The following is a 25,756-nucleotide window of genomic DNA, read 5'->3' as shown; positions in this document are numbered from 1 at the left end:
CGTACTGAACCCTGGGGAACATTTTATGTAAGAGGAGAGAAGTGGTAGATCTGTACTTTCATCAAAGACCCATCAGAAGCATTTGAATGATGTCATATTTTTGGACACTATAAACACAAGACGTAATAGCATTTTGTGAGTAGATGACCCCCATCTCCATGCCATTGAATTTCAGCTTGATTTGTCTAAACAAAGTGATTATTATCCCTCTCCAGCACAGCTGCCGTTGCATAATCCTGTTCAAGCAAAAGCAGGAACATCTGAAAACAATTAGCCACATGACCCATTCCAACTAGTAGAGACTTATCACAACAGAGATGAGCGACTTTAATGAAAACATCCTCTTTCTTCAAAACAGAGGTCCACATCACATTTATTTCTGCTCTATATGCTAGGATATTCCATGTGGTCATTTATAAGAGTAATTGCAGAAAGCATTCATTTGAGGTTCAGACAGCTCACTAATGGTCCACTGTCTCCACATTTAGGTTCAGGTAATGAGACGGTATTAAATACCCATGCAAACCATTGAGCTGAAGTCTGCCTGATCTACGACTACATACCCTCAGAATTATAAGGGTTTAAATTCAAATGATACAGGATACGCAATTGGTTCAAAATTTAAGATCAGAAATCCAGTCTTTTTTTACAGTCTTCAAAAGAATGCAGGTTAAATAAGTCATCTGATACTACAGGAGAAGTGCAGCACCACCAGTTCCTGCCAAATTCAGTGACGAAAGCACGCAATCCAATGCGGTCGATAGGATCACTATCCAGGTAACTGTAGAAAACGGTTCATCAGGAGACCAAAAACCTGATTCCACATTAATCTTTAAAATTATATAGGATGACAAACTCTTAGAGATATCTAACAGGTGTGACGCACACCCAGTTCCAGTTAGAATCATGCGACGATTAGTCAGTGAGAGTGCGTCAAAAGATGACAACAGCAAGATACGTGGTTCAAATGACTTTATTTAGTCCTAAAGGTACACCAATATCCCAAACTAATTAAACAAAAACAGAGCTACAAGTTCTCATGATATTGACCATGAACGAAAGGTTTCCTCAGAATGCAGTAGGTGGAAGTTGTTTGGAGCAATGAATATTGTTCATTTAAGTCTATAACCTTCCACGAGAGACAAACTTCCTCCATGCCAGCCCAATGATTTAACATGCCCTCCTAGATAATAAAAGAAAACTTATAAATTGTACTATAACTAGACATTTCATTGGCACAAAAGTTAGAGCAAGTCTACAAATCAATAAAGGGGGATATTCACGACCAACATGGGCACAAACCTGCAGGCAAAACTGTGTGAGTGATGCCGTTTAAGACGTGCATCCCGTGTTAGAGCACAACTGATGTAATTACATGGTCCCAAGATGGAAAAAGCTTGTGATAAAGGTGTGACATCATTGCGTAAAGCAAATTTCAAGAGAGCCCGTAATCTAACCATTCACCCATTGCACCAAGAGGACTCTACGGTTAAACCATGAGACTTTTTTCCCCTCCGGAGAGGGAACACATGTAAACAATGTGATGTGCGCTAGCAAATCTACTAAAGCAAATAAACAGGCATTTTGCACCATCTGCTACTGGCAGGATGAGCTCCGGTCTAAGAAAATCAAAAGGCATGCTGAAGCAGGCATGTACAGATTATGAAACGAATGCACAGGAATGGCTCGAGGGTGATGTTTGAGAAGATCTAAGCTCAAACTGTACAAGCATGCAGAACTGAGCTGCTCTAACAGTGTTTGAGAGGTAAAACTTAACCAAAAGTCCATCCTTTGAACATTCAATATCTTTGAGAGTAAACAAAGTAACAGACAATACTTAATCATTCAGAAAGAACAATAAATAGAATGCAACAGGTTTTGTGTTGTCAGTTTTTCACTGGATGTGGAGAGGAAGTCAGTCAAGCCAATGCAAGAACTACGGAGAGAGAAAAAAGGAGAATGAAAATGTTCTAAGTAAATTTATGCTTGAAGGTTAAAGAGATTAAGGGATATGTACCACTTAAAGCCTCCTGAGCAAAGTACTTCACATCCATATCTTGGTCCGTGGCTAGTTTCTCCAGGACTGGTTTGACCTCTGCCTGCAGAGCACTGTGGGATACATCATTGTTAGTAATGCTGTATGTTTGCTTATACCAAGAACAACAAAAGGGTATAGGCAGCTATTATTTAAACAAACCTGCTGTCCAGAACTGGCCCGATCTTCTGTAAGCACTTGGCTACATTAAAGCGCACATTGGCCACTTGGTCAGTGGACATCTTGAGGACAACAGGCAACATGTGCTTGGTAGTGATTTCCTGTCCACATGCTTCAGACAGAGCCTGACCCAAATAAAGGAAAGGAAAAAAAGGCTTCCAGTTATTCCAATCTTGCCACACCAGGTACTGATGAAATGGCTACCAATTGGATGAGCACTTGGAGCATCCATACTTACATTGATGCAGAAAAGAGTGGTCATCCTGTGCAGGTAGTTGGAATCAATGGCCATGCCAAGGACTTTGGGCACAATGGTGTTCTCGGCCCATTCTGCTCCAAACTTCTCCACCAGCTTCATTAGGTTGCAGGTGGCAGCCTCTCGAATGGCATACACTGCAAAACACGGCAAAGATCCTTCTGTTAACGCGCATACTAAAATCAATGCTGTGGGCCAACGCCATTTAGATACTTTGCAATCACAAATATTTCAGTCCATGCTGCCTAGATTTAGTCCACTGCCATACAACCTGAAGACAAACATTCCTCAGTGTCGTGAGCAAGTAGTCACTTATCCATTAGACATTTATAGTGACTTACAATTCACTCTTTAAGGGACAGAACAAAAATCACTATACCACAACTCTTGTCTAGTTGTCTTGTCTACTTAAATTCAAAATAAAATAGCATTAACAAACCATTTAACTTCCAAAATGTGACATTAAACAGAATAATTAAGAGAGAAAAAAAATAAACAAAAAATATAAAAAAAGCCTAAATTAATACATATATTAAATTAAAAAGACATACATTAAATACATTTTATCAAATAAATAAACATATACATACAAAACACAAACATATACATAAATACAATTTGATCAAATAAACAAACATGTATACATACAAAACACAAATAAAATGGGACTTTTTCCACTGTATATTGAATAGATTATGAAAACTAGATTTTTTTAAAACTGAGCAAGATTCACTAGTATCCTGTTAGCATTCATTTCACACAATACAAGCAAGAACTTTTATTAAGAAATTAGAATGAAAGTATGTGAAATTTTATCTCATGTACAACTTAAATCCCCATTTAAAGTCACAACAGTGATTTATGGATTGTCCCTTTAAGGGTTGAAGACAACAATCTTTACTTTACCAGTCCAGATTTTATCCGCTAAAGTACACCATACTCTTTATCAAACAGAGGTCCATCATTTCCCTTGTTATTCTCTTCAAAGACGACTTGACATGAATTACATACTTCTGTAATATTTACTTTTTTCAGATTTCCCCGCTTGTTTGATCAGATTTCTGGCACGAGATTTGGACCTAAGTGGGGTTAAATCAACGTTGTTTTGGTGCTCAGCATTACCTCCACAGATTACATTCCACCTGATTTCACAATAACTCCAACAGAGATCACAATCTAAGCCATTTTACCTTCATTCAGGGAAGAGTAAATATCTACAAACATCCTGTGAAATTGTGCATCACAAATCTACTTAACATCAGACGGGCGGCTCTTTCAAATCAGTCTGACGATGACATAACCCCCTTTCTCAAAAGGCTCGGAATTTGCCTGAGACAATCCTATTTAGAGTTTAAAATTCATGACAAATCCCCACCCATAGTCTCCACAGAGCTTATTAAAGAAAAAAAAGAAATACTTCAAGTCAGCCAAAATGTGATGAGCACTTTCATGAAGTAGGTCAGGCTTTAAAAAGGGGGATTATAAAACACACACAAAATGAGACGATCCATTTGACACCGTGTACCTTCTGCATATGTGCCTGTGTGTATTTGTCAGAAAGATGAGTTCATATTTACACATGACAGAACCGATAATAGCGCCGCTTCGGCTCTGAGCTCTTATGTAAGACAACAGCACTGGCCCAGCAGCACAGGATATACAAGAACATTCCAGTGATGTAACCCATCTGGCCCTTTGTCTACAACTGTGTCAGAGTGTAATTGTGCGCGTGTGTGTGTGTGTGCGGTCAAGTTCCTCACTGAAAATCACCATGCAAAACACCTCAACAGCTGGATCTACTCAGCGCGTGGTTCAGAGTAAGATCATAACCATTCTGACAACCATTAAATTGAAGATTTACTAAGAGGCTCATCAATCTGAAACATTCATTACCATTGACATGTCACTCAAAACAAGATCAGCAGGCAGTTTAAAATTCGTATCTGTTCAAAAAATGAAGCTGTATATTAGATATTGTGATGGCAAAGCTGAATTTTCAGCATTACTCCAATCTTTAGGGTCACATATGTTGATTTAGTGCTTTTTTCAGAATTTTACAAAAGTTTTCAAAGACTTTACTGTAACTTTCGAATTAATTCAATGCACCTTTGTTGTATACAATTCTTTCTGACCCCAAACTTTTGTAAGGTAGTGTATATGTAATGTGTAATTTTAATTAATACATGAAAAACAGAATCTCAATAACTTGCAGTCTATGATTACTGTATATATAAACTGTACTTAATTGGACTAACAAGTGGATTCAGATCTTTGTGCAAATTTACCTTTTCTACTTCAAAATAATAATAATATTAAAATAATAATAATTAACATAGCAATTAATTATAGCCAATCAACATTACAGTATAACTGAAAGCTATAATTTGTAACATTTAAAAGGCTTTTAAAAGCATTTAATTTAAGTAAACTTTAAAAAAAATCTTTCGTAAACCCATTGTAATAAATGTCACATTTAACTGTGCTTTAAATATATAAAAGGTTCAACGCTTAAGAGTTTTTTATTTTTTTTTATTTTTATTGGTCCAGTCAGACCGGTTCAGATCTTTCCCTGCTAAAATGCACAAAAAAAGGTTATGGTTTTCATTGTTTTTGACATGTACCATTATAAACAGTGCTTTAAGTTTTTAGGTCTAACAGGTTTTTACATCTAAAATTATGATTTGAATATAGATTAATCCTTAAAGCTACAAAAGTGATTCAGTCAAAAGCAGTGAGTGATTTTCTGTCTTTTGTTCTCTGATTAACATTAAAATCACAAACAGCAGTGGGTTTTTTTTAGGCTGCTGTCACTTTAAGACCTGCACATGACCCGGATCTGACACACATTCTATTTTCTCACAACTCTTTACATTCATTTAACACTTTCTTAACCAATTTAAGACCATGCTTATGAGGATACTCGCCAATAACGGGCTTTCTTTTGTGCATTTTTGTCCATTCAAGTGCGAAAGAGAACTCGATGCGGCACTGCCGTGCTGTCTGAATCAGCATTCTGTGTGCGCACTTCGAGCATTTGTTCACAGAGAGCCGCTTCACAGACAGCGCGCTAGTACAGATTTGAGTTCTTTTTTGCATCTTATCGTGCTTGAATTGTTTAATGGCACCTAAACGAATGACGGCGTGATCATTTAATGTAACTCCAGCCAAAGGATGCCAGGAAAAAACAGATGCTGCGATAATTACATTCATTTTTTTCAGTTTAACGCGTTAAAAAGATTTAAAATCGCATACATTAACGCATTAATTTTGACAGCACTAGTAAAGACATTGAGACGATTTTAAGCAAAATAGTTGAAAGCCCATCAATACAAATCACTTGTAATGTGATAATTGCTTATTACTTTTGACCAATACGTGGCACTGAAAACAAATTGATCTGATGTGGTCTGTGTTGGGTGGCAATTACAAACAAAGTTTGGTGTCAATGTCAAATCTATACAGCCTCAGATGCAGTTTGGCATTATGCAGTCAAATTTGTTGATGCGGTATACGAATGCTGCTCCCGGCACAGAGGGCGGAGCTTCAAGAGCTTGTGTGTGTTAGCAGCTCCGATAACCTCAGGCAGACAAGCACTAAAATCCCAGAAACTGTTCTGCCTTTTATGTTTAAACTGGAGTCGGACAATGATGAAGAGACTCAAGAAGTGACAACATGTAGAATGCAACAGGACGTTTCTGAATGGTTAGTTGATGAATTTATGTTGCTGATGTGGCGTTAACTATCTTCAATTAGCATATTCTGTCATGATAATCTATAAACCGAAACTGTTGTAAGATGCCTACAGAATGACATGCTATTGCATTTGTGTTACGTACTGTATTGCATGTGAAAAGACGGATGCGACAGCTTGAGCAGACTCACAAATGTGCTCTGCTACAACAATTCTTCCTCTTCTCAACATCTGACTGTGTTCCCGGGGGCGGGGTTTATGTAAATGTTAGGATTAGTGATGTCACTAACCCAGGAGGAATGTCATGTAGTCCCTACCAGCCGTTTGTTGTAGTACTTAAAAAAACGATTTCTTTAAAAGCAAATATCTTCCTTTGCTTTGAACTTTGATCATTGTAACTTTACAGATGTTGTTTATGCTCAAACAGCAACATTACACACTAACTAAAGTTAGAAAAGTGTAATCAGTCAACCACACATTTAAGACCCCATTTTATTACAATAGGAAAAATTTAAATCAAAAGCTATAATTCTTTCTTTTTTTTTTAACCGTAAGGTGATGCTGTCTCGAAACTGAGTACCTTCAGGGCAAAATAATTTTGTTTCTAGCCCTTATGGTTCAAAAGTTATTGGCATAAACATGAGTGCAACTATGGACAGTTGGTGGCATTAGAGACTGAGTTAAAGACTCCAAAATCGCTGTGTTTAATGTTCAGACTGTCTTTCAGGAGGAAGAAAGCAAGAATGATGAACAGTGGGTAAGAGTCTTATCAATCTCTTGTAATTGTCCAAGAGAGCAGAGCAGAAAAGTCTAGAGATATATGCGTGTTTCTCTTTCTCCTTTTGGGGAAGGAGTAGGACAGAAGAGAGGCAGAGACAACTGCTTCACGTCTTGGCTGTGCTATCTTCAAATGTAAGCAAATGCATCTGCTTGAACTTATACAGTTTAAAGGTTTTGGTTCATTGTTGTCAATAACTCAATACATCTTTACACATCATTTTGAATCATCATACACTGGAAAAAGAGGACCCAGAAGACCTACCGTGATCAATGAGCCACGCCATGCACAGGGAATTCAACTTCTCATCGAAAAACTCCACTCCCTAGCAACAAAGTAGGTAAAAATAATTAGCTGAAGAAAAAAAAAAACTCCCATTTGCAAATCAGTTTATTTGTACATTTTTTTTGGGAGATCTGCTTAACATTCCCTTAAATTGTATGAAAAATCCTATTTAAATTTTTTTTTTTACAGAATAAAGACCATTAAGAGGTTTGAAACATGAGGGTCAGTAAATTACAGAATATTTATTTTTGAGTCCAAGGAAGAAAGCAGACTAGTCTTCAGTCCAGATCCATCTAATCAATCTGCGAGAGTGGCGCACAGACTCACCAGTTGGCCAGCCAGCAATGGCATGTACTCAATGATGGCCAGTCGAACCCTCCACTTGGCATCCTCAGCCAGCTCCACTATAGCTGGCAGAAGAGACTGAGAGAGCTGCCGGATCCCGATCACCTCATTCACACAGTCCAGATTAGAAATGATGTTCAGACGCACCTCAGGGCACTACAGGGAAATAGTACACCACAATATATTTATGATTAAATTAATCAATAAATTAAATAAATATATGAATCTTTAAGGTGAGACACGGCAGGCAAAAACATCGTGTTTTTTTTTACTGGTCAATTTTTGAGATTTTTGGATATTTGTCTTCAATAACATGTCTTCTTTCAGACTTGTGGTGAAAAAAAAGTCCAAAATACACATTTAGGTCTTTATTTTACTACACTTTGTCTGTTTGCGTCTGTAAATTTCTCACAAATTCAACAAAAGTTGGCGTTCTTAATCAACATGTTGCTCCGCGATCGCTGCCTGCACCCTGTCATCATATACACAGTTAGGAAGCTCTCTCTCTCTCCTGTACAATCCTGTCGTATCCAAATATGGTCATTTCCTTTTCATCAGCAACCAATCATGAAAGTAAAAGGGCGGAATGCGCAATCTCATTGGCTGATGATAAATCTTTAAAGCCCGTTTTCTCAAAATGACTTTTCTCTCATACTCCAAATTCGAAATCTCCACTTCAGTAACACCTATATACACCAAACTTTCCAGTCTTGTACCTAGTTATATTATAAAGACATTTACAGAGGGATTTGTAAATATATTATTCCTAGCCTGATTTATATAACATTTTATTCCAAAAAACATGGTGAAAATAATTTAAGGCTATTGACTGTATTTTCTGATTTACAGGATAACAAAAGTAGATATCCATAAATCCCTCTGTAATTTTTTTCCCATCTAATATGTGAACACAATGAAAAAAATTGTTTTAACCTGGCTTTATCCAATACTCAGATTTCTTTTTTTTAAAATATATGCAAATTAGCACATACTTAATTAGATACTGCCTAATTTGCATATTTAAACATTAAATTACAGAAAACTTGTAATACATTTTTTTCTCATCTTAATGTAGGTAATCAACTGGGAAAGTTTCATGGTGATATCTGCTAGTTAAAAATTTTACCCTATTCACCTGTAGTGTCTCACCTTAAATAATTAGTCAATTAATCAATTAATTTTTTTTTTTAAATGAATCAATTCATTTAATGCTTAATTGGTTTAAATTATTTCAATTGAAATACATTTGTTTTTCAAGGAAGGAAACAAGGCGAGCCTGGTAACAGATCGTCAACCAAAAAGTTAAATAAAAAAAAGATTTCCTTCACAATAACATGGAAAGATGAATCAGAAATAATAAGACCAGTAATAAGATTGGTGTATTAAACATATCTTGAGGAAAGTAAACATAGGCAACATTCATTTCATGGCTTTAAAGTAATCATAATTTCTTGAGTAAAAGTAATTATATGAGTAAAAGTCACATGTATGAATTTTACTGAAAAGGAAAAGGTCTCTTTTTATATTTCCTTAAAAGGCTCCAGGAGGACGCCACACTCATGTGATATTGTTACAGCACATGCATACATGCTGCCAAATATTTGATGACCTGCTTGAGCAAGTGCACTTTGGTGATGACTGACTAAAATCCAAACAACAAAGTTTGTTAGTCAAACAGAGCCGGACGGAGAAGCGGCCAATGGAAATACACTTCAGGACAGAATTCACAGAACCCAGCTCTTAACATTTTCAGATTGTGTGTTTGACAATCGAGAGGAGTCCAATAAAACAGAAGGGAACACAAACACAGGAGGAAAGCGTTTGGATGGGTTTTGGTTTTGGCATGGCCTAGCTGAAAGCTGAGGCCAAAGTTCAACTTCATTTAAAAACAGACTAAGAGTTTATTACTACAATTTAAAAGCTAATACATCTCAGAGAGTGCTCATGGATGAGAGCCCAATAAAAGGAACATCAATCAAGGACTTTAGTGAAGATCATTTAGGAAACATCCCTTAAGCTCAACACAAGGTGACGTACCTCATCCTTCAGTTGGGCCAGGAAAAGGGGCAACAGATGTTCTACGGTGTTGTCCTTGCCCAAGATGGTAGAAAGACCCATGATGACAGAAGCCAGGGCAGACTTCACATGCTGGTTTGTGTCAGACACCAGCTCCTGTTAAGGGAAGAGAACGAGACTTGAGGGCTTTGAAATCAAGCTATTCTTTTACAAGTAGCTGTAATCAGAGAGACGGTGATTGTAGGATGGGGGTGGACAAAAATATCAATGCACATCTCAATTCTGAATCAATCTACAGAAAATACAAATCAATCAAAAATCTACTTTTCAGACAATTTGGCAACAAGTCAACCATACTACTCACCTACACTACTGCTGAAAAAAATGCTTCTAAAATTGTTTTAGAATCATACCATGGCTCCCTATACTGACTCATTTGGTGCCTAAACATTTCCAAACCAATCACTGTCTTTGAAGAAAGGCAGCACCAGGGTGGGATCCATTTGAGCCTGTAAACCTGGACATTTATTTGCTTGTAAAACGTTGCAGAGGGTCCAAAAACCTAAATTATCTTTGATCTGATGATGTTTCAGCGAGTGGCTTGTGTGGATAAGCTAATTTCCGATCACACCAGCCGGCAAAGTAAGCAGAAAGCTGTTTGTATCTGTGAGGAAGAATCCGTTTGCATAAGCTTATTAACAGACATCAAACATCAGGTCATGAGACTCTCAGGCCACTTAAGAGCAAAGAACACTTTGTGCAGCCCAAGCAAGCACACCGAAGGCTGTTTCACTGTTCTTTGTAGTCCAAATCAGAAAAAAGGCTTGTCCTAAACTGACTGCTTAGTCTCAAGGTCTATTTCCATAAGACACTAACTACAAAATGGAAAAATTAAGGGCCAATCATCATTCCACCATATGTGAAGTAGATGTGACCCATACAAGCCACTCACTGAAACATCACCATTTTCAAGAAACGGCTGAAGACGCATCTTTTTAGGCAACACTTGATCCATTAATACTAACACTTTATCTTCTATTCTAGATCTATTATCTTTATATATAAAACATAAATAAAAAAATAGATTAAACTGGGAAGGGTCATAGGACTTAGTTTAACTGCTTCTATTGTTCTCATGAATCATTGAACCAGATGAGAATGATTCTCATGAATTACTCTGGACAAACTGATTGATTAAATTCACAAACTGCCTGAACTACCGCCTTACAAAATATACCATGGCAGCAATAGTTACTTACTACAGTAAAATCCTGATACATTAATATGGCATCTCCTTTAAAATGTATAAGAAGCTTTGTTGTCATTTTGTTGTTTAACCTTTTTTGGTAGGGGGATACCAGTTTCAAAGTATTTTTGGCAGAGAATAGTTAAACTGTACATTTTATCTAATATTTTAATTTATACCATGGCCTGTCTGAATACTCAATTTTAATTGGCTGGAAGGTGTGCAATAAAACCTTTTAATCACCGTTCTATAGTAACGTGTGGCTTTCATTAGCACACACACAGGAACAGGAACACAGAAACTTGTTCCTGCCCAGCAACTTTCATTAATAAAGTAACTTCGCTATTGAATTGCCCCATTATAATACTCAGCAAGGAGGTGGTAACGTCACTGTTTTTCAGCAATTCAACTCACAGCATCATTGCTAAAGAGAAGCTGCACAGACGCAGGTAATTCACACGTCTTTCTTTCTCTCTCTAGGCTAATTAAAAATGTAACCTTAACACACTACTTTATTTCTGTCTGATTTAAGGTGGACAGAATGCTAGATCGAACGAGTAGTAGCTGATTAAAACGACCGCCATTTTAACCCTTCCAGTAAAATTGAGTGCTTTGACTTGTCAATGCTGGAAAATGACCATTGAATGATTTTAATGCACCACATGGAAGCAAAGAACCACCCAACACGAAGCGGAGTTCAAATAATTTAATCCACAGCTAGCCGTGGATTATACTGCTTATACCATGATTATCCCTTAATTAAAACCATGCTAAACAGCAGCATTTAGCCACAAATGTATTTAACTACTTGTGCACATATAAAAATGCCTACTAAGGACTTCTGGGAAATAAATGAATAATATCAAAAGGTTAAAATGAATCTAAATGAAAAAAGAATTCAAAATGAAGTTAATATATCAGATAATTTTTAGCTGTTTGTTTGTTTGTTAAATTTGATTCATCTTGACTTGCTGTATTAGTCTTTATTAAGTGAATTGGTTTAAGGAAGAAAGACATTTAAATTAGAATTTCTTTGATTCATTTGTTTCTAGACAATACAGCATTTTTACAAATTCTATTTAGCAGTAAAACACATTTTTAGTTAATTCTTCTGGTAAACTCAGGCTTAATTCAGTAAAACTGTACTGAACTGCAAGCAAGCAACTTTATTTACATAGCACATTTTCAAACAACAGACGTTGCCCCAAAGTGCTTTACAACAATGATGACATTAAAACCAACATTTAATATTACATTCAACATAGCAAACACGACAAAAGCTAAAGAAATTAAATACGTTTTTAAATCAGACTTAAGTGGCAATTGATGGAGCTGACCTCACGAGAAATGGGAGAGTTTGGGACCTACCACGGAAAAAGTACAATCTCCTTTCTATTTAAAATTACAGAGAGGAACCTTTAAAAGTAGTTGATATGAAGACCTGAGAACTCTAGAAGGGCAAGACCTTATAGTGCCTTGTAAACAAACAGGATCATTTTGAAATCAATCCTGAATTTAACAGGAAGCCAATGTAAGGACTGCAGTACAGGGGTAATATGGTCCCTCTTTCTCGCTCTCTTTAAAAGCCTTGCAGCTTCATTTATAAAATGCCATTTCACTCCCTCTAGAACCATGATTTAGTCAGTCACATGCATATACCAGAAAATAAAAATAATAAAAACCTAACCCTAGCCTGATACAGTAAACCTAGTGACAGACTGCTGACATGGGATCACTAATGGGAGTAATGGATAACAACAGTGACCCCTGCTGCCCATGACCTCAGAAAGGATGGACAGTTCAATGACAAAGTTAACTCACCTGCTGATGATGACCTAAATAAATGAGTACAGATGGGGCATAAAGATTAGTCTGTATATATTAGGGGTGTAACGGCTCAAATTACTCACAGTTCAGTTTTTATCACTGTTTTAGGGTCACGGTTTTGGTAAGGTTCGATATGTGCTATGTTCAGGGGGAAAAAAGGACTACTGTCAAATAAAAATAAAGAAAATAAGAACAAATAATCAAACTACAAGCAACAGCACAAATAAATACAATAGAGAAAATATACAAATAAAATAAATGGTGCTTATCAGGATTAGGCATCTAAGAGTGGTTAACCATATCATTTTCATTTTCAAATGAAATAAGGATTAATCATTATTAAAGTTACAAAAGCTATTCAGTCAAGAGCAGTGAGTGATTCTTGACTTTTGTTGTTTCATTAACGTTAAAAACAGACAGCAGGAATATTAAGGCTGCTGTCACTTTAAGAATGCACAGATCCAAAATACTGATACACATGCGTTGTCTGTCTTGACTGTTTACATTAGCCGCTTTCCGACCAAGTAGTTACAGAAACTTAGTTCTAGGAACTGTCCACTTCTAAACAGTTCTAAGAACTACTCTCCCCCAAACTCGTTTTTGCTGTTTGCGTTCGCACTGGCCAAGTGGCCATAGGAACTGGTAGGAGGGGTAAGAGAGTGACGCAAGCACGGTGACTTTTATTCTGACGGTGCGACGGACCTTTATTTTGGCGGCACTGAGAACGCCAGAGCAAACAATGCTCGCATTCTCTGTGTTTATTAGTTAGCGATCTGTCTAACAGTACTGTTTAATATGTTATTAGATAGAACTGTTATAGAAAGTAGACAGTATATGAAAAAAGTTATTAGCCTATGCCGTGTGGTTGATGTCCAGTGTTGCTAGCTGGGCAGATAAACATAATCATGTTTGGCTTGGTCCCCTCAAAGTTGCGTTGGATTTTCTCTTCAGCATAAAGGTTTAGAGACCCATCTATCACTGTTTTCCATGTTTGTATAGTTAGTTTATGGAGTAAACATATAGGCTATAATCTGTGTGTTTACATTCTAGCTGTTTTAAAAATGGCGGGTGCTGGTGTTTTGCGTGCGTTCGGTCAATCAGCGTACACTAACGTCACGGGTAGTTCCTATAGTGCTGGTTTAGACCCTACTCTGAAGTAGGACCTAAATTAGTTCCTCCAAATGGAGTTCCTAGAACTAAAATAGTTCCTAGTTCCTAGTGCGGTGCGAACACGCCGACATCCGGGTACTTTAGCCAATAGTTCTAGGAACTGTGAAAAGGTTATTGACTTAAGACATAACCTACTTTGTTTGCAAGAATACTCGCAAAGACGGCATTGTTGGCAATTTTTGTATGAATTTGTCCATTCAGACCAGCGCAAGACTTGAAAGAGAACTCAATATTTGCGCGCTGTCTGAGAGGCAGCTTTCTACACATCTTCTTGCGTTTGAATGTTTAAATTGGAAAGACTTAAATTAATTTAAACAAACAGCAACGTGTGCTGTTTAGGTCCCACCTGCGCTCATGCACTATCAACACCCGGGTGATGACGGGTGAATGACAGGTAATATTAAAGCATACAGCACTTGTATTGAACAAAGTTTACAAAGAGTGACTGTTTTGTCCAAGGTGTTTTTTTTTTGTTTTTTTTTTTTTGTTTTTTACTATCGCTGTTGTAATATATTGGGAAGCCAGAATACGTATCCATCAACAGAAACATACATTAGTCTGTTTTATACGTTATTTTCAACAAACCATATTATAGATATGTCATCAGATTTAAGATGGACCGCGGTACAAGTGCGTGCCGAACCGTGGGTGGAGAACGGTTCAGTTTTTTACCGATAACCGTTACACCCCTAGTATATATGAATGTATGTTTGAAGTATGAGCTACTTTACTGCAATTATTTTGTCATTAATTAAAAAATCTATCACTTGTTTATGGCAAAGATGTAAACGCCCCCAAAATAACACAAAAACAACCAGACCTACTGCAAGATCTCTTGCAGAGACAACCTGGACACCTTCCCAGATATGATATCACATTATCAAAAAACAAGCTTGAGTTTTCTAAGTACCCCCTCCAGAGAACTTGGCCGGCACCGTGCAGCATAACTGTTCAGCCACACGCAATTTCATAAACAAGTGGGCGAGATTAAAATGTGTACCTTGACGCATGGCAGAATATGAGTCATGATGATGGTCTCCCTGCTGTCTTCAGGCAAATTTTCACAGAATACTGCAGAGATAAACAGGCCATGAAATAATGTTGTTTTTGTGTGGCTGTTTTCATAGAGAAATCAAGCTTTGGGAAGTTGGCAGAGGGGCACCTCACCTTTCACCTTGTTGGCAGAAGCAGCCCGGACCTCTGCCTCGCAGTCTTTCAACAAGTTCTGGAAGGCCGGGACCAGATCATTCTTGGTGATCTCTGGGCCAACTGCTTTTTGCAACTTTACACAAACAGAAAAACATCCACTTAGTCTATGTCTCAGAGGAAATGTGGATAACGGCCAAATATGCGTTTCGTAAGTACCCACTTCTGAGAATTTGTCTGCCACCATGTAGCGCACCCTCCAGGACTTGTCCTCAGCTGCCTGACGTAAAGTGGGCATGACCAGAGCCTCCAAGTCATCCTGTGGCAGGAGAGTAGCAATGCTGACACCAGCTTCTACCGCCAAAAGACGAACAGAGTCCTGCAGAGAAAAGTAAACGTCTGGGTTAATGACATAAGAATGCGATTCCCACCCACAGAAAAAAAAAAAAAATTTAAAAATCGGTTACACTTTATTCTAAGGTGTCATTGTTACAGTGTAATTATATATTTAAGTACTGAGTAATATTAAGCAACTACATGTACTTACTATAGGGTTAGGGTAGGATTAGGATTTGCTTGAGGATAATTTACTGTTATTATGCATAATTTACTGTTATTACTATGGCAAGTACATGTAAAATATGTAACAAGGACACTGTAAAATAAAGTGTTACCAAACAATCTTTTAAAAATCTTGTTTAAAACATGTGTGCCAAGTTCTTGGAATTGTAATCTTTATATTCATGTTGGTTTTGAAAAATGCATATACCTTTAAGAAATTTTTTGATTTAATGACTCTAAATATGTCATGCGTGGTGTAAACCAAGTAAAAAGGTAATGGCACAAGCAATGACATGTTTTAGCATAGCGAGCACCAGGACAGTATGTGCGCACGGCTTATCTGTGTAAGAGACCCAACGAATGCCTGCATTGAAAGCGCGAGTACTGTGTGAGGAACAAAATGAACGTTTACAGAGTTTCAGTGACATTACTACATTAAACTATATGTTGAATATAATGCATAATAATGCAATGGGGAAATATTTGTGGGTCCTGATAATAAAATATATTATTATACATATATATTATAAACAAACACGACCACAATTACATAAATAAATTCAATAAATATATTCTAATTAAAAATATAACAATAAAAAAGTTAAAGTATGTATTAAAATGAATCACATTTTTAAATAAATTAATAGATCTAAAAAAAAAAAAAAAAAAACGTGTGCCAAAAAACAAATGTGTACCTGCTCATCAGATGCTAGTGCTGTAAAGAGAGGAATGATGTCACTCTTAACATAGTCCAGCTCCAGAACCTTCGCAAACTCGCCTAGCTTAGAGGCGGCGGCACGACGCACCATGGGAGTGTCGTCTGAGCAAAGTGTGCGGAAGTGCCTGTGAAGACAACCATATCAATAAATACTGAACATGACCACAGTGATCAAGGTGATGTTTTTATGAGTATGTCATAAAGACAAGGCATCATTTGAACTTACTGACGGATTTCCGCTTTAACAGTACTGGACACACGAGGGTAGCAGACGCTAAACAGCCCGCACGCAGACGTTCGGGAGGTGAACCAGTCGCCGCTGGCCAAACGCTTCATAAGTGGCACAAAATGCACCTCTAGGTCTACGGGGGAATGCTCCTGAGAGATCTTTCGCAGAGACTCCACGGCCTTGTCCCGCACAACCGTTTCCTCCACTGTGGCCAAACTCTCCAGGGGAGGCTGAGGAGGAAAAGTGCAGGATGAAAACATGCGGAAGGTGCATCTCCACACCAGATAACCCATGGCTAAAATCTCATCTGGTCATTATCTAATTATTTAACCGATTCATTTGCCTCTTATTACTTACCAAGAGACAGTGCACAAACTCAGGACCTCCAACAAGTACAGTGAAGCTCCCGAGCTGCTCAGCCAGGGCAAGAAGAACTTCATCCTCATCATATATGGTGTCTACAGATGAAGGGGTGTCAGTTAGCTAATTGATATTTTGGCAAGTAATACTTACCAAAAGCAAGTGTAACTGATGTCAAGAACTTTGAAAGAACATCAAAGGGTAAATAAATAAAAGTTCATAGTACAATCCTTTAATTTCCTTCAGGATTAATAAAGTATCAATCAATCATTAAAAAATAAATAAATAAATAAAGAAATAATAATATAATTATATATAATATATATATATATATATATATATATATATATATATATATTTCTAGATTTCTCTTCCTGTGCATTTCATTATATTTGGTTGTACATGTTTTTTTTGGGATGCAAGAGTAGTTTTTATAAAAAACAAACATAAAACCCGAATTAATATAACAAAGGTTTGCTTGTGAACCAAAAGAAAACCCAGTATGATATTTTAGCATAAAATTAAAATTTTCCATTTTAAATAAATAAATAAAAATAATAATAATACAGTTATAGTAAACAATTCATTCATGCACTGACTTATATAAAATTAACTAGTAATATAATTAAAATGTCATAACTTGATCTGGTGAAACAACAGACTCAGGTCTGGTCTCCATTCATTTCAAATACTTTTGAATCCCCGTCGCTTTCTTACAATCTGCTGCAAGTTTACATTCACATCTGCCTCCATCAAATCATTTTTTCTTTTTCGATGAACCATTTCACAATACAAAAGAAAAGATTATGTCACTACTTCCATTACGACTATTATTGCAAACTAAAAACCCTATAATTTTTTGCAATATTAATTCAATAATTTATATAGCAAAAAAACATAAGTATATAAATATAATCTAAAATTGAATATGAAAAAACAAAAACAAATTTGTCTTCTTTTTTGATAATCCTATTCACTTGGATGGATTATGGAAGAAAACGTTTGTCGCTACTTCCGCTACATCATGACTATTATTGCAAATTTAAAAAAATCTGTGCAATGATTAAAAATCAAAAGCTATTAAGCAGTTCATTTGTATCAGGAAAAAATAAAATAAAATTCAGAATAAGAGCAAATGCAGATGGACGTATTGAATTCTTACCAGTGAGGAAGGGCAGTAGTTCAGTCCGTGTTCTCTCCACACCCAGTGCCAGAGCAATAGTGGACAACTTCTTGATGCTGTTCAACCGCAACTGAGGATGTGCACAGAATTACATTAATAGTCACACAAAAAAAGATGCAACCCTGCCTTACATTCTGTTTCCTTGCTTTAAGCATAGAGATCTAGGTCAGTGGCTCTAATTCATAGTACAGGAGGACAGCTGAGGACCTCAACACTGCACATTTGGATGATTCCTCACACACACTATTCAAGGCTTCAAGACCTGCCATGGGTGTGTCAGGTAAGTTAAGGGGGACATAGAAAATATGCAGTGCCCAGGTCTGTCGGTTCAGTATCTAGAACCGTAGTCTGGATCATGTCAAACCATAGACTGTGGTGTCAAACTCGTATCCTAGTGTTCATCTTTTAACAGGCCGCCAAAAACGCAAAGTAACGTTATGCAGCCCACTACGTTTTGATACACAGCCGGTCAATTTCATGATTATTATGACGGCCAATTTCTATCCACACACAGGTTTCATTCTGTCTCATTCAATTTGAGCATTTTCTGCACAAAAACAAAATACTACAAGACAATGAGGAAACAATAAGGAGAAGAAAAAGCGAGTTCTTTTGTAAATGATTCGCTGTATGAGAAAATCGGTTAGCGTAATGATAGAGGATGCTAATAAAGCGCGATATATATATATTTTTTAAATATGAATTAAACACAAATTTTCTTAGACTGATGTGTACCTGAACATCTTCATTCCTCAGTTCATCGATTAAAACCGCGATGGGATAAAGCGAATCGTCTCCGTCTGCTCCTGCCATTTTAGACTTGGATGATGATCACCTCAGACTCAGCGAAGCTTCCGCTCGGAGCAAAGGCTGATGGGAAAACACCCAACAAATTTAAAGTCCAGTTACAGAGTGAGAACGAATTATAACCACATACACTACCGTTCAAAAGTTTGGGGTCAGTAAGATTTTTTAATGTTTTTAAAAGAAGTATCTTCTGCTCACCAAGACTGCCTTTATTTGATAAAAAAAAAAACTATAAAAAACAGTATTTTAAGTGAAATATTATGACAATTTAAACTGTTTTCTATTTTAATATATTTTAAACTGTACTTTATTCCTGTGATCAAAGCTGAATTTTCAGCATCATTACTCCAGTCTTCAGTGTCACATGATCATTCAGAAATCATTCTAACATGCTGATTTGACGCTCAAGAAACATTTATGATTATTATCAATGTTGAAAACAGTTATTTACATTTTTATTTCATGATGCTATGATGAATAGAAAGTTCAAAAGAACAGCATTTTATCTGAAATCTAAAGCTTTTGCAAAAGTTTGGGGTCAGTAAGAATTTTAATTTTATTTTTGGGGGAAAGAAATAAAATAAATCAATACTTTTATTCATCAAGGATGAGTTAAACTGATCAAAAGTTACAGTAAAGATATTTATAATGTTAGAAAATATTCTATTTTAAATAAATGCTGTTCTTTTGAACTTTCTATTCATCAAAGAATTTAGAAAAAAATGTGTACACAACTGTTTTCAACATTGATAATAATAATGAATGTTTCTTGAGCATCAAATCATCATATTAGAATGATTTCTGAAGGATGTGACACTGAAGACTGGAGTAATGACGCTGAAAATTCAGCTTTGATCACAGGAATAAATTACAGTTTAAAATATATTAAAATAGAAAACAGTCATTTTAAATTGTTATAATATTTCACAATATTACTGTTTTTTTTTATTGTTTTTTTATCAAATAAATGCAGCCTTGGTGAGCAGAAGATACTTCTTTTAAAAACATAAAAAAATCTTACTGACCCCAAACTTTTGAACGGTAGGCTAGTGTATGCACAGACCTACAGTACATAAAAATAAAAATAAAAACTCAAAAATAAAAATAACAAGAAAAGTCTATATTGGTTGTAATATAATAAATAATATTGATTCATATTTAAGTCAGAGGCAAATTATTCTTGGGTTCCTTCTGGAATTTCCAATGGGTTTTTAGAAAGGCAGTTTTGGATTAATGAGTAACTCTCAGAAAAAAAGGTACAAAAGCTGTCACTGTGGCGGTACCATTTCAAAAGGTACACCTTTGTACCTAAAGAGTGCATTTTAGTCCCTCAAAGGTACATATTGGTACCAAACGTGTACATATTAGTACCTAAATGGTACATATTAGAACCCTTTTGAAGGGTACTGTCCCAGTGACAGCTTTTGTACCTTTTTTCCTGAGAGTGGAGCTGATTTACAACATGAATTTCAGACACTCATACTTCAAAGGTAAATTCTGAAATCAGTAGGCCTACTTTAAAATCCTATGTTATTAATAAATTTGTAAGGACTAGGCTACAACGATCATCTGATTCCCAAAGCACAAAATTAAATTCATGTGGTAGTTGTCATCTTTTGTAGAAACTTGTAAGCAACTAAATACCATAGACTGTGTAAAAAAAAAAAAGGGGGGGGGGGGCTTTTTGGGGCAATTTGCTTCTAGCCTTGACGGGAAAGATTCAGAATAATTGGAATGTACAAGTGCATGAGTCAAATGTACAATTGTATTTTTAGAATAGCCTACTTTTATAGTGAAGCTGAGTAAAGAATGTGAGAGAATGTTATTTTTGTGTGAATTACTAAAAATGTACAAAATATTGATTGAAAGGTTTCAAGGTTATTGTTAAATGGTGCCAAGAAATCTTAAGGGGAAACACATTATTGTCTATTTAATATCTTCCAAAACACAAATGGAGTTATTTATTTATACAAAAACTAAATCTGGAATTCTTTATTTTGACAAAGCTTTATAATTTCCATCCAGTCCAATGATATTAAAACAGAAATACCGGTATGATTAAATATCCACATTCTGGGCAATTTACATTCTGTTTGGTTCGGTATGACCCTAAAGAACATGCAGAGGGGGGCTGTCAGCTGTTAATAATCAAGTAGCTGGAGGCCACTCCGAATGACGTCAAGCATTCCTCGCTCACATCAGGCTCTCTCAGATCCAGCCCTGCCTCCGATCGCCTGTATACTCTTTCCTCAGATGCCTCCCTCATATTTTCCACTCTGAGCTTATTAATGTTAGAACATGATTCCTGTACTCTCTCCTCAAAGGTCCAGGCCCCTCCAGGTGTGTGCAGACCACCCTTGGCCCTTGCTGTTTATATAACATCAGGCTAAGCTCTTTCATGTATACTCCACGCTTTTTAGGAAGCACCAGGAAGAAAAAAAATCAGCCTGCACCCCCTCCTCATCTCAAGGATAAAAAGGATCTTGAAGTACATGCATACTTAAGCCTGTGTGCATAGTGTCGGTGCCTGTTAACCAGAATATAACTTTATACTGCAGGAGAGCAAGGATAATGACACTAGTTTGTTTTTGCAAATTTATTCAGAAAATATTTTGCTATCTTGGACTGACATTTAATTTAAAAAATAATAATAATGAATTGGTACTGGGTATTTTAGCAAAGGATCTGTATGTGCATTAAATTATTGCTGATATTATATTTAATGAGCAGCATTACATTTACGCCTGCATGACAATCTGTTAATGTATTTCCATTTTTACTTCTCTCTATGTATATGAGGACACATCAGCGCCTTGGCTAAGCTGCATTTGCATAAATTACTTCACCATGTCTGATTAGATGTTATACTTGTGCTGTTGCTTCAAAAGTATAGTCATTACCTGGAAAAGAACATTTGTTCTTTGAATTAATCTCCGTTTGCCGTCTTGTTCCCTGATGTATTGTTCCAAAAATACATGGGAGAATCCATTCCTAACATGCAATTTTCTGCAATTTTACAGTTCAATTTTCACAGCTAAGATTTCATTTAGTGTATGGGAAATTACATATACAATGATGACCTTGAAAATAAAAAGAGTGCTAAAAACACAGTACATTTGCCAAACTGCCATAAACATATTAACTGCAAGCAGATGAACCTATCCTGGTGGGTATGATGTCAGCAGTTAATTGGATGAATGTTCATCCAGTGGAAATACATTTAGCCTCACACCTCAACCACAGCCATCACTGTTCGTCCGATCAACTTCTAGACCACGGACCACCAACCTAGAATGAATGACTCATGCCTGAAGATGTGGGCTTGTGACAGGTTACAATTTAGAGTGAATGGTGCTGGTGATCACCATTCAAATAGCACACGGATGTAGGCACGGTGAGGGAAAACATAGCAAAGGAAGAGATCGGTGGCTCAGGGTCACAGAAAAAGAAGGACAGATTCAGCCAAGAGGATGCTTGACTTGCCATATGGTCCATTTGTGAAATGAACAAAACATTTGCAGTTAGTAGAAAAATATTATGTACTGTCCTTATTCTAAATAGCTTTTGCTGTTGCAACCCTTCTTCATTGTAGACCAAAACTTGAGCATTCTCCAATGTACAGATTTGAAATGGTCTGTTTTTTTATGAAAGACACATATTTCCACAATAAATTTATCCCACTGTACAATTTTTGGGAACAGATTGTTTACAGAAATGAAGAAGAGAGTTCCCTTAAAGGAGAAGTTCACTTTTAAAATGAAAATTCTGTCATCATATACTCACCCTCATGTTGTTTCAAAGCTGTATGAATTTCTTTCTTATGCTGAACAGAAAGTAAGATATTTAGAAGAATATCAGTAACCAGACAGTTTTTGGGTCCCAATGACTTCCATAGTATATTTTTTTCCTACTATGGAAGTCATTGGGACCCAAAAACTGTCTGGTTACTGATATTCTTCTAGATATCTTCCTTTCTGTTCAGCATAAGAAAGAAATTCATACAGCTTTGAAACAACATGAGGGTGAGTATGATGACAGAATTTCATTTTAAAAGTGAACTTCTCCTTTAACCATTCTGTAATTTTGCAACTTTTTACAAAAAAAAAAAAAAAAATTAGGAAAAGAAATTTGAACAGTGTTTTACTGTCATATGCACAATAGGTAGTGTAAGCAAAGGATTATGTAAAAATGAAATGTTTTCATTTGTAATGTTAACAGCAAACTAGTAAGATTCACTACGTCATTTTTTACGTCGGAAGATAACCATTTTCAAGAATGCAACAGCTAGTTGAAACTTGTTGATAGGAATTTAAGAGCAACAAATATTATTAAGCAAATTCATTTTGTCTAAAGGCCTGTTCACAAGGACGATAACTATAAAGATAACGATATTTCTAAAAAAGCGTTCTCAATTAAAGAATAGCAGAGTTCACACCACATCTATAACGATAACGGCACAGAGAAACGATATTGTTGGAATCACTTTCAGAATGATTTTATTCAGCTGATGAACGATAAAAAGATTGATAGCCAATCAGAAGCCATCAAGCATGCACGTAGAATAAACAGAACGATATGCTAATATATCATTATAGTTATTGTTTTTGGAGTGAACGGCCTTTAATCCATATGGCCTTTCCAAAAAAAAAATATATTTTTAAATTGTCTGTTGTTTATAAAAAAAGACACACAGTTGCACATTAAATTCAGTGTACAATGTACAATTTTTGGTTAACCAGAAAAGTTTTTTTGTGGAAATAAAAGAATCTTCCACAATCACAGTGGTAACACAAACCATTCTGCAACTATTTTGCAACTTAACAACAGGATTTTTGTTTAGCAAAAGATGAGCACAAGATTGCAAGTTGTTGATATAAACTGAAGATCTTGTTCTAGTTTTCCAAGAGCACTGAAGCAAAAATGCCACTTCTCCTCAGTGACGTGCCGATAACAGAAACTGCAGAACCTTCCAGAGCAAAGCACTTTTCAATCATCCATCAGATGATGTACGGCCAACCTCCCCCTCATATTTGCACAGCTTATAAAAGTGCGTTGCTATGTTTGACGTGAACTGGGAGAAGATTTGAGGAGAGACCAGAAACGGAGCAGCTGCTGCCACAGACCAATTAGCTGAGGCTCGTTCTGCTCTTCTGAATCAATTACTGCAGTCATTTAGCAGCAGAGGCAGACTATGGGCTGAGCTGACACATGCTGACGTCAAACCTGCGTCCCATAAGGCTGTGCAGGCGGAGGTGTGATAGCAGGGATGTGAAAGTGAGGGAGGGCAGGGGGTTGACTGCTCAAATCAAACCTTCTTGAAAGCTCTGAAAGCTGTCCCCCCCACCCCGGATCATACATCCATTTCCTCCTATTTTTTCTGAGTATGGCAAAGACTTGCACTGACGTCACGGTGTGAGGCCTATGAGTGTTTAACAAAGGTGATGAAGAAACATGGTGCTGATGGTGTTTTTTGGGCCTGAATGTGCCCTGGATTACTGTCTGAACACAAGGGACTGCTTGCTCAAAAACCTTTTATGTTATGAAACAACACAGCAGATTGTGATCTTTGAGGCAAAAGGTCATGCAAGTGCTGTTATGAAACCCATGCTGTAATGAGGTTATCGGTCTGGTCCAATTTTTACAGTAGACTTTCATTACACAATTTAAAACATTTATATTAGCAGCCTTAACAAGCAACCAGAAAACCTTAAACTGCCTAACTCAGAACTCTTTAGTAACCAGCAATGAATTAACCACTCAGAACGCCCTAGCAGTCGCATAACAACTGATGAATAAAAATGCTATACTGTACATCAACATGTTTAAAACCTCTCAGAAGTCTTATTGTGGCAACTAGAGCTGGACATTGGCACAAATTGCACGATTCGATTTGATTTCAATGTCAATTCACAAGCTTGCGATTCGTTTAAAATCGATTCGATATAGATTAATTGGCGCCTACCAGATACAGTACATGAAAAACAAATCTCTCAGCTAATGGTGTAAACTCTATAGGGAATAGTTGGTACATCACTATAATATTAAAGGGTACAATTAACTGATTTGTAGGCTACTTACATTTAAATTCCACATTACGTATTTATTCATTCTCACTTGTAGTAGATTATAATTTATATGTATACCGTGCACATTGTGTTATTTATTTTAATTTATGATGTTTTTATGTATATTGTTTACGTGACTCTACGTGGCCTCGTTTAATTGCCCCTTGTGGACAAATGAAGTGTTTTGAAAAATAGTAAACACACAAAAACCTTAATAACCACCTAGCAATACATTAACCACTCATAACACTGTAGAATCCGCATAGAAACATACTAAAAAACACTCAGAACTTCCTAGCCACTGCACATCAACATGCCAAAAACCAGTCAGAACTCCTTAGCAATCCCCTAGAAACATCTTAGCCAGCCAGAACACTGTAGCAACTGCATAAAAACATGGTAACAACAGTCAGAACACCTTAGTAACCACCCAGAACACCCAAGCAACTGGATAGCAACATTTAAATACAAAAACACTTTAGAACAACCACATAGAAACACCCTGGCAACAACCCAAAATATTCCACCCTCAGGTTTTGCAGGGTTTTTTTTCTTTTTTTTCAGAATTAGGTAAATTACTATAATCAAATTTGAATAAATTATATGAAGCAGCTTCTAACTGATGTCAGGGCCAAGTTATTGTGTGTTTAATGCTAAATATTTATCCACATCTAATGATGAATACTTGAGGACACTTGAGTGAGTGCTCTTTTTCTAGTTTTGCCATATAAATGCCCCACATTTAGAGTATTTCAAAATATTATAATTTGAGAATGCTTCATTTAAGCGTGTGCCCACATAATATGCACATCCTCAGCAGAGATGTTGGTGTAGCCTCCAGTAGTGTCAAGAGAATCC

The 25,756-nt window shown here is 36.5% G+C and overlaps 1 protein-coding gene across 1 annotated transcript; it reads right to left on the bottom strand.

Annotated features, from left to right (window-relative positions):
• Positions 1 to 1,442: 1,442 nt before the first annotated feature.
• On the bottom strand, positions 1,443 to 18,898 carry ppp2r1bb (protein phosphatase 2, regulatory subunit A, beta b). The gene is made up of 15 exons (XM_079885091.1): positions 18,762 to 18,898; positions 18,006 to 18,096; positions 16,841 to 16,941; positions 16,481 to 16,713; positions 16,232 to 16,379; positions 15,199 to 15,354; positions 14,997 to 15,111; positions 14,830 to 14,900; positions 9,608 to 9,742; positions 7,553 to 7,726; positions 7,205 to 7,265; positions 2,454 to 2,608; positions 2,198 to 2,340; positions 2,018 to 2,109; positions 1,443 to 1,936 (listed from the first exon to the last, which is right to left on the bottom strand). Exons 1-15 carry the CDS (start codon positions 18,837 to 18,839, stop codon positions 1,920 to 1,922), a joined length of 1,770 nt encoding a protein of 589 aa, XP_079741217.1. The 5' UTR covers positions 18,840 to 18,898; the 3' UTR covers positions 1,443 to 1,919.
• Between the last annotated feature and the right edge of the window lie 6,858 nt (positions 18,899 to 25,756).

Source organism: Squalius cephalus (assembly GCF_949319135.1).
Source record: "Squalius cephalus genome assembly, chromosome: 11".
NCBI lineage: Eukaryota > Metazoa > Chordata > Actinopteri > Cypriniformes > Leuciscidae > Squalius > Squalius cephalus.
The sequence above is the reverse complement of the archived record's forward strand: the minus strand, read 5'-3'. Positions and strand labels throughout refer to the sequence as shown.

What these genes read in the sequence shown, in the direction of transcription:
- ppp2r1bb (XM_079885091.1), bottom strand. Translation starts at nt 18,839, where the DNA reads ATGGCAGGAGCAGACGGAGACGATTCGCTTTATCCCATCGCGGTTTTA. An exon ending in AGTTTGTGCACTGTCTCTTG is followed by an intron (nt 16,714 to 16,840) that starts GTAAGTAATAAG and finishes TTTCCTCCTCAG; the next exon opens with CCTCCCCTGGAGAGTTTGGC. An exon ending in TTCTGCCAACAAGGTGAAAG is followed by an intron (nt 14,901 to 14,996) that starts GTGAGGTGCCCC and finishes TTATCTCTGCAG; the next exon opens with TATTCTGTGAAAATTTGCCT.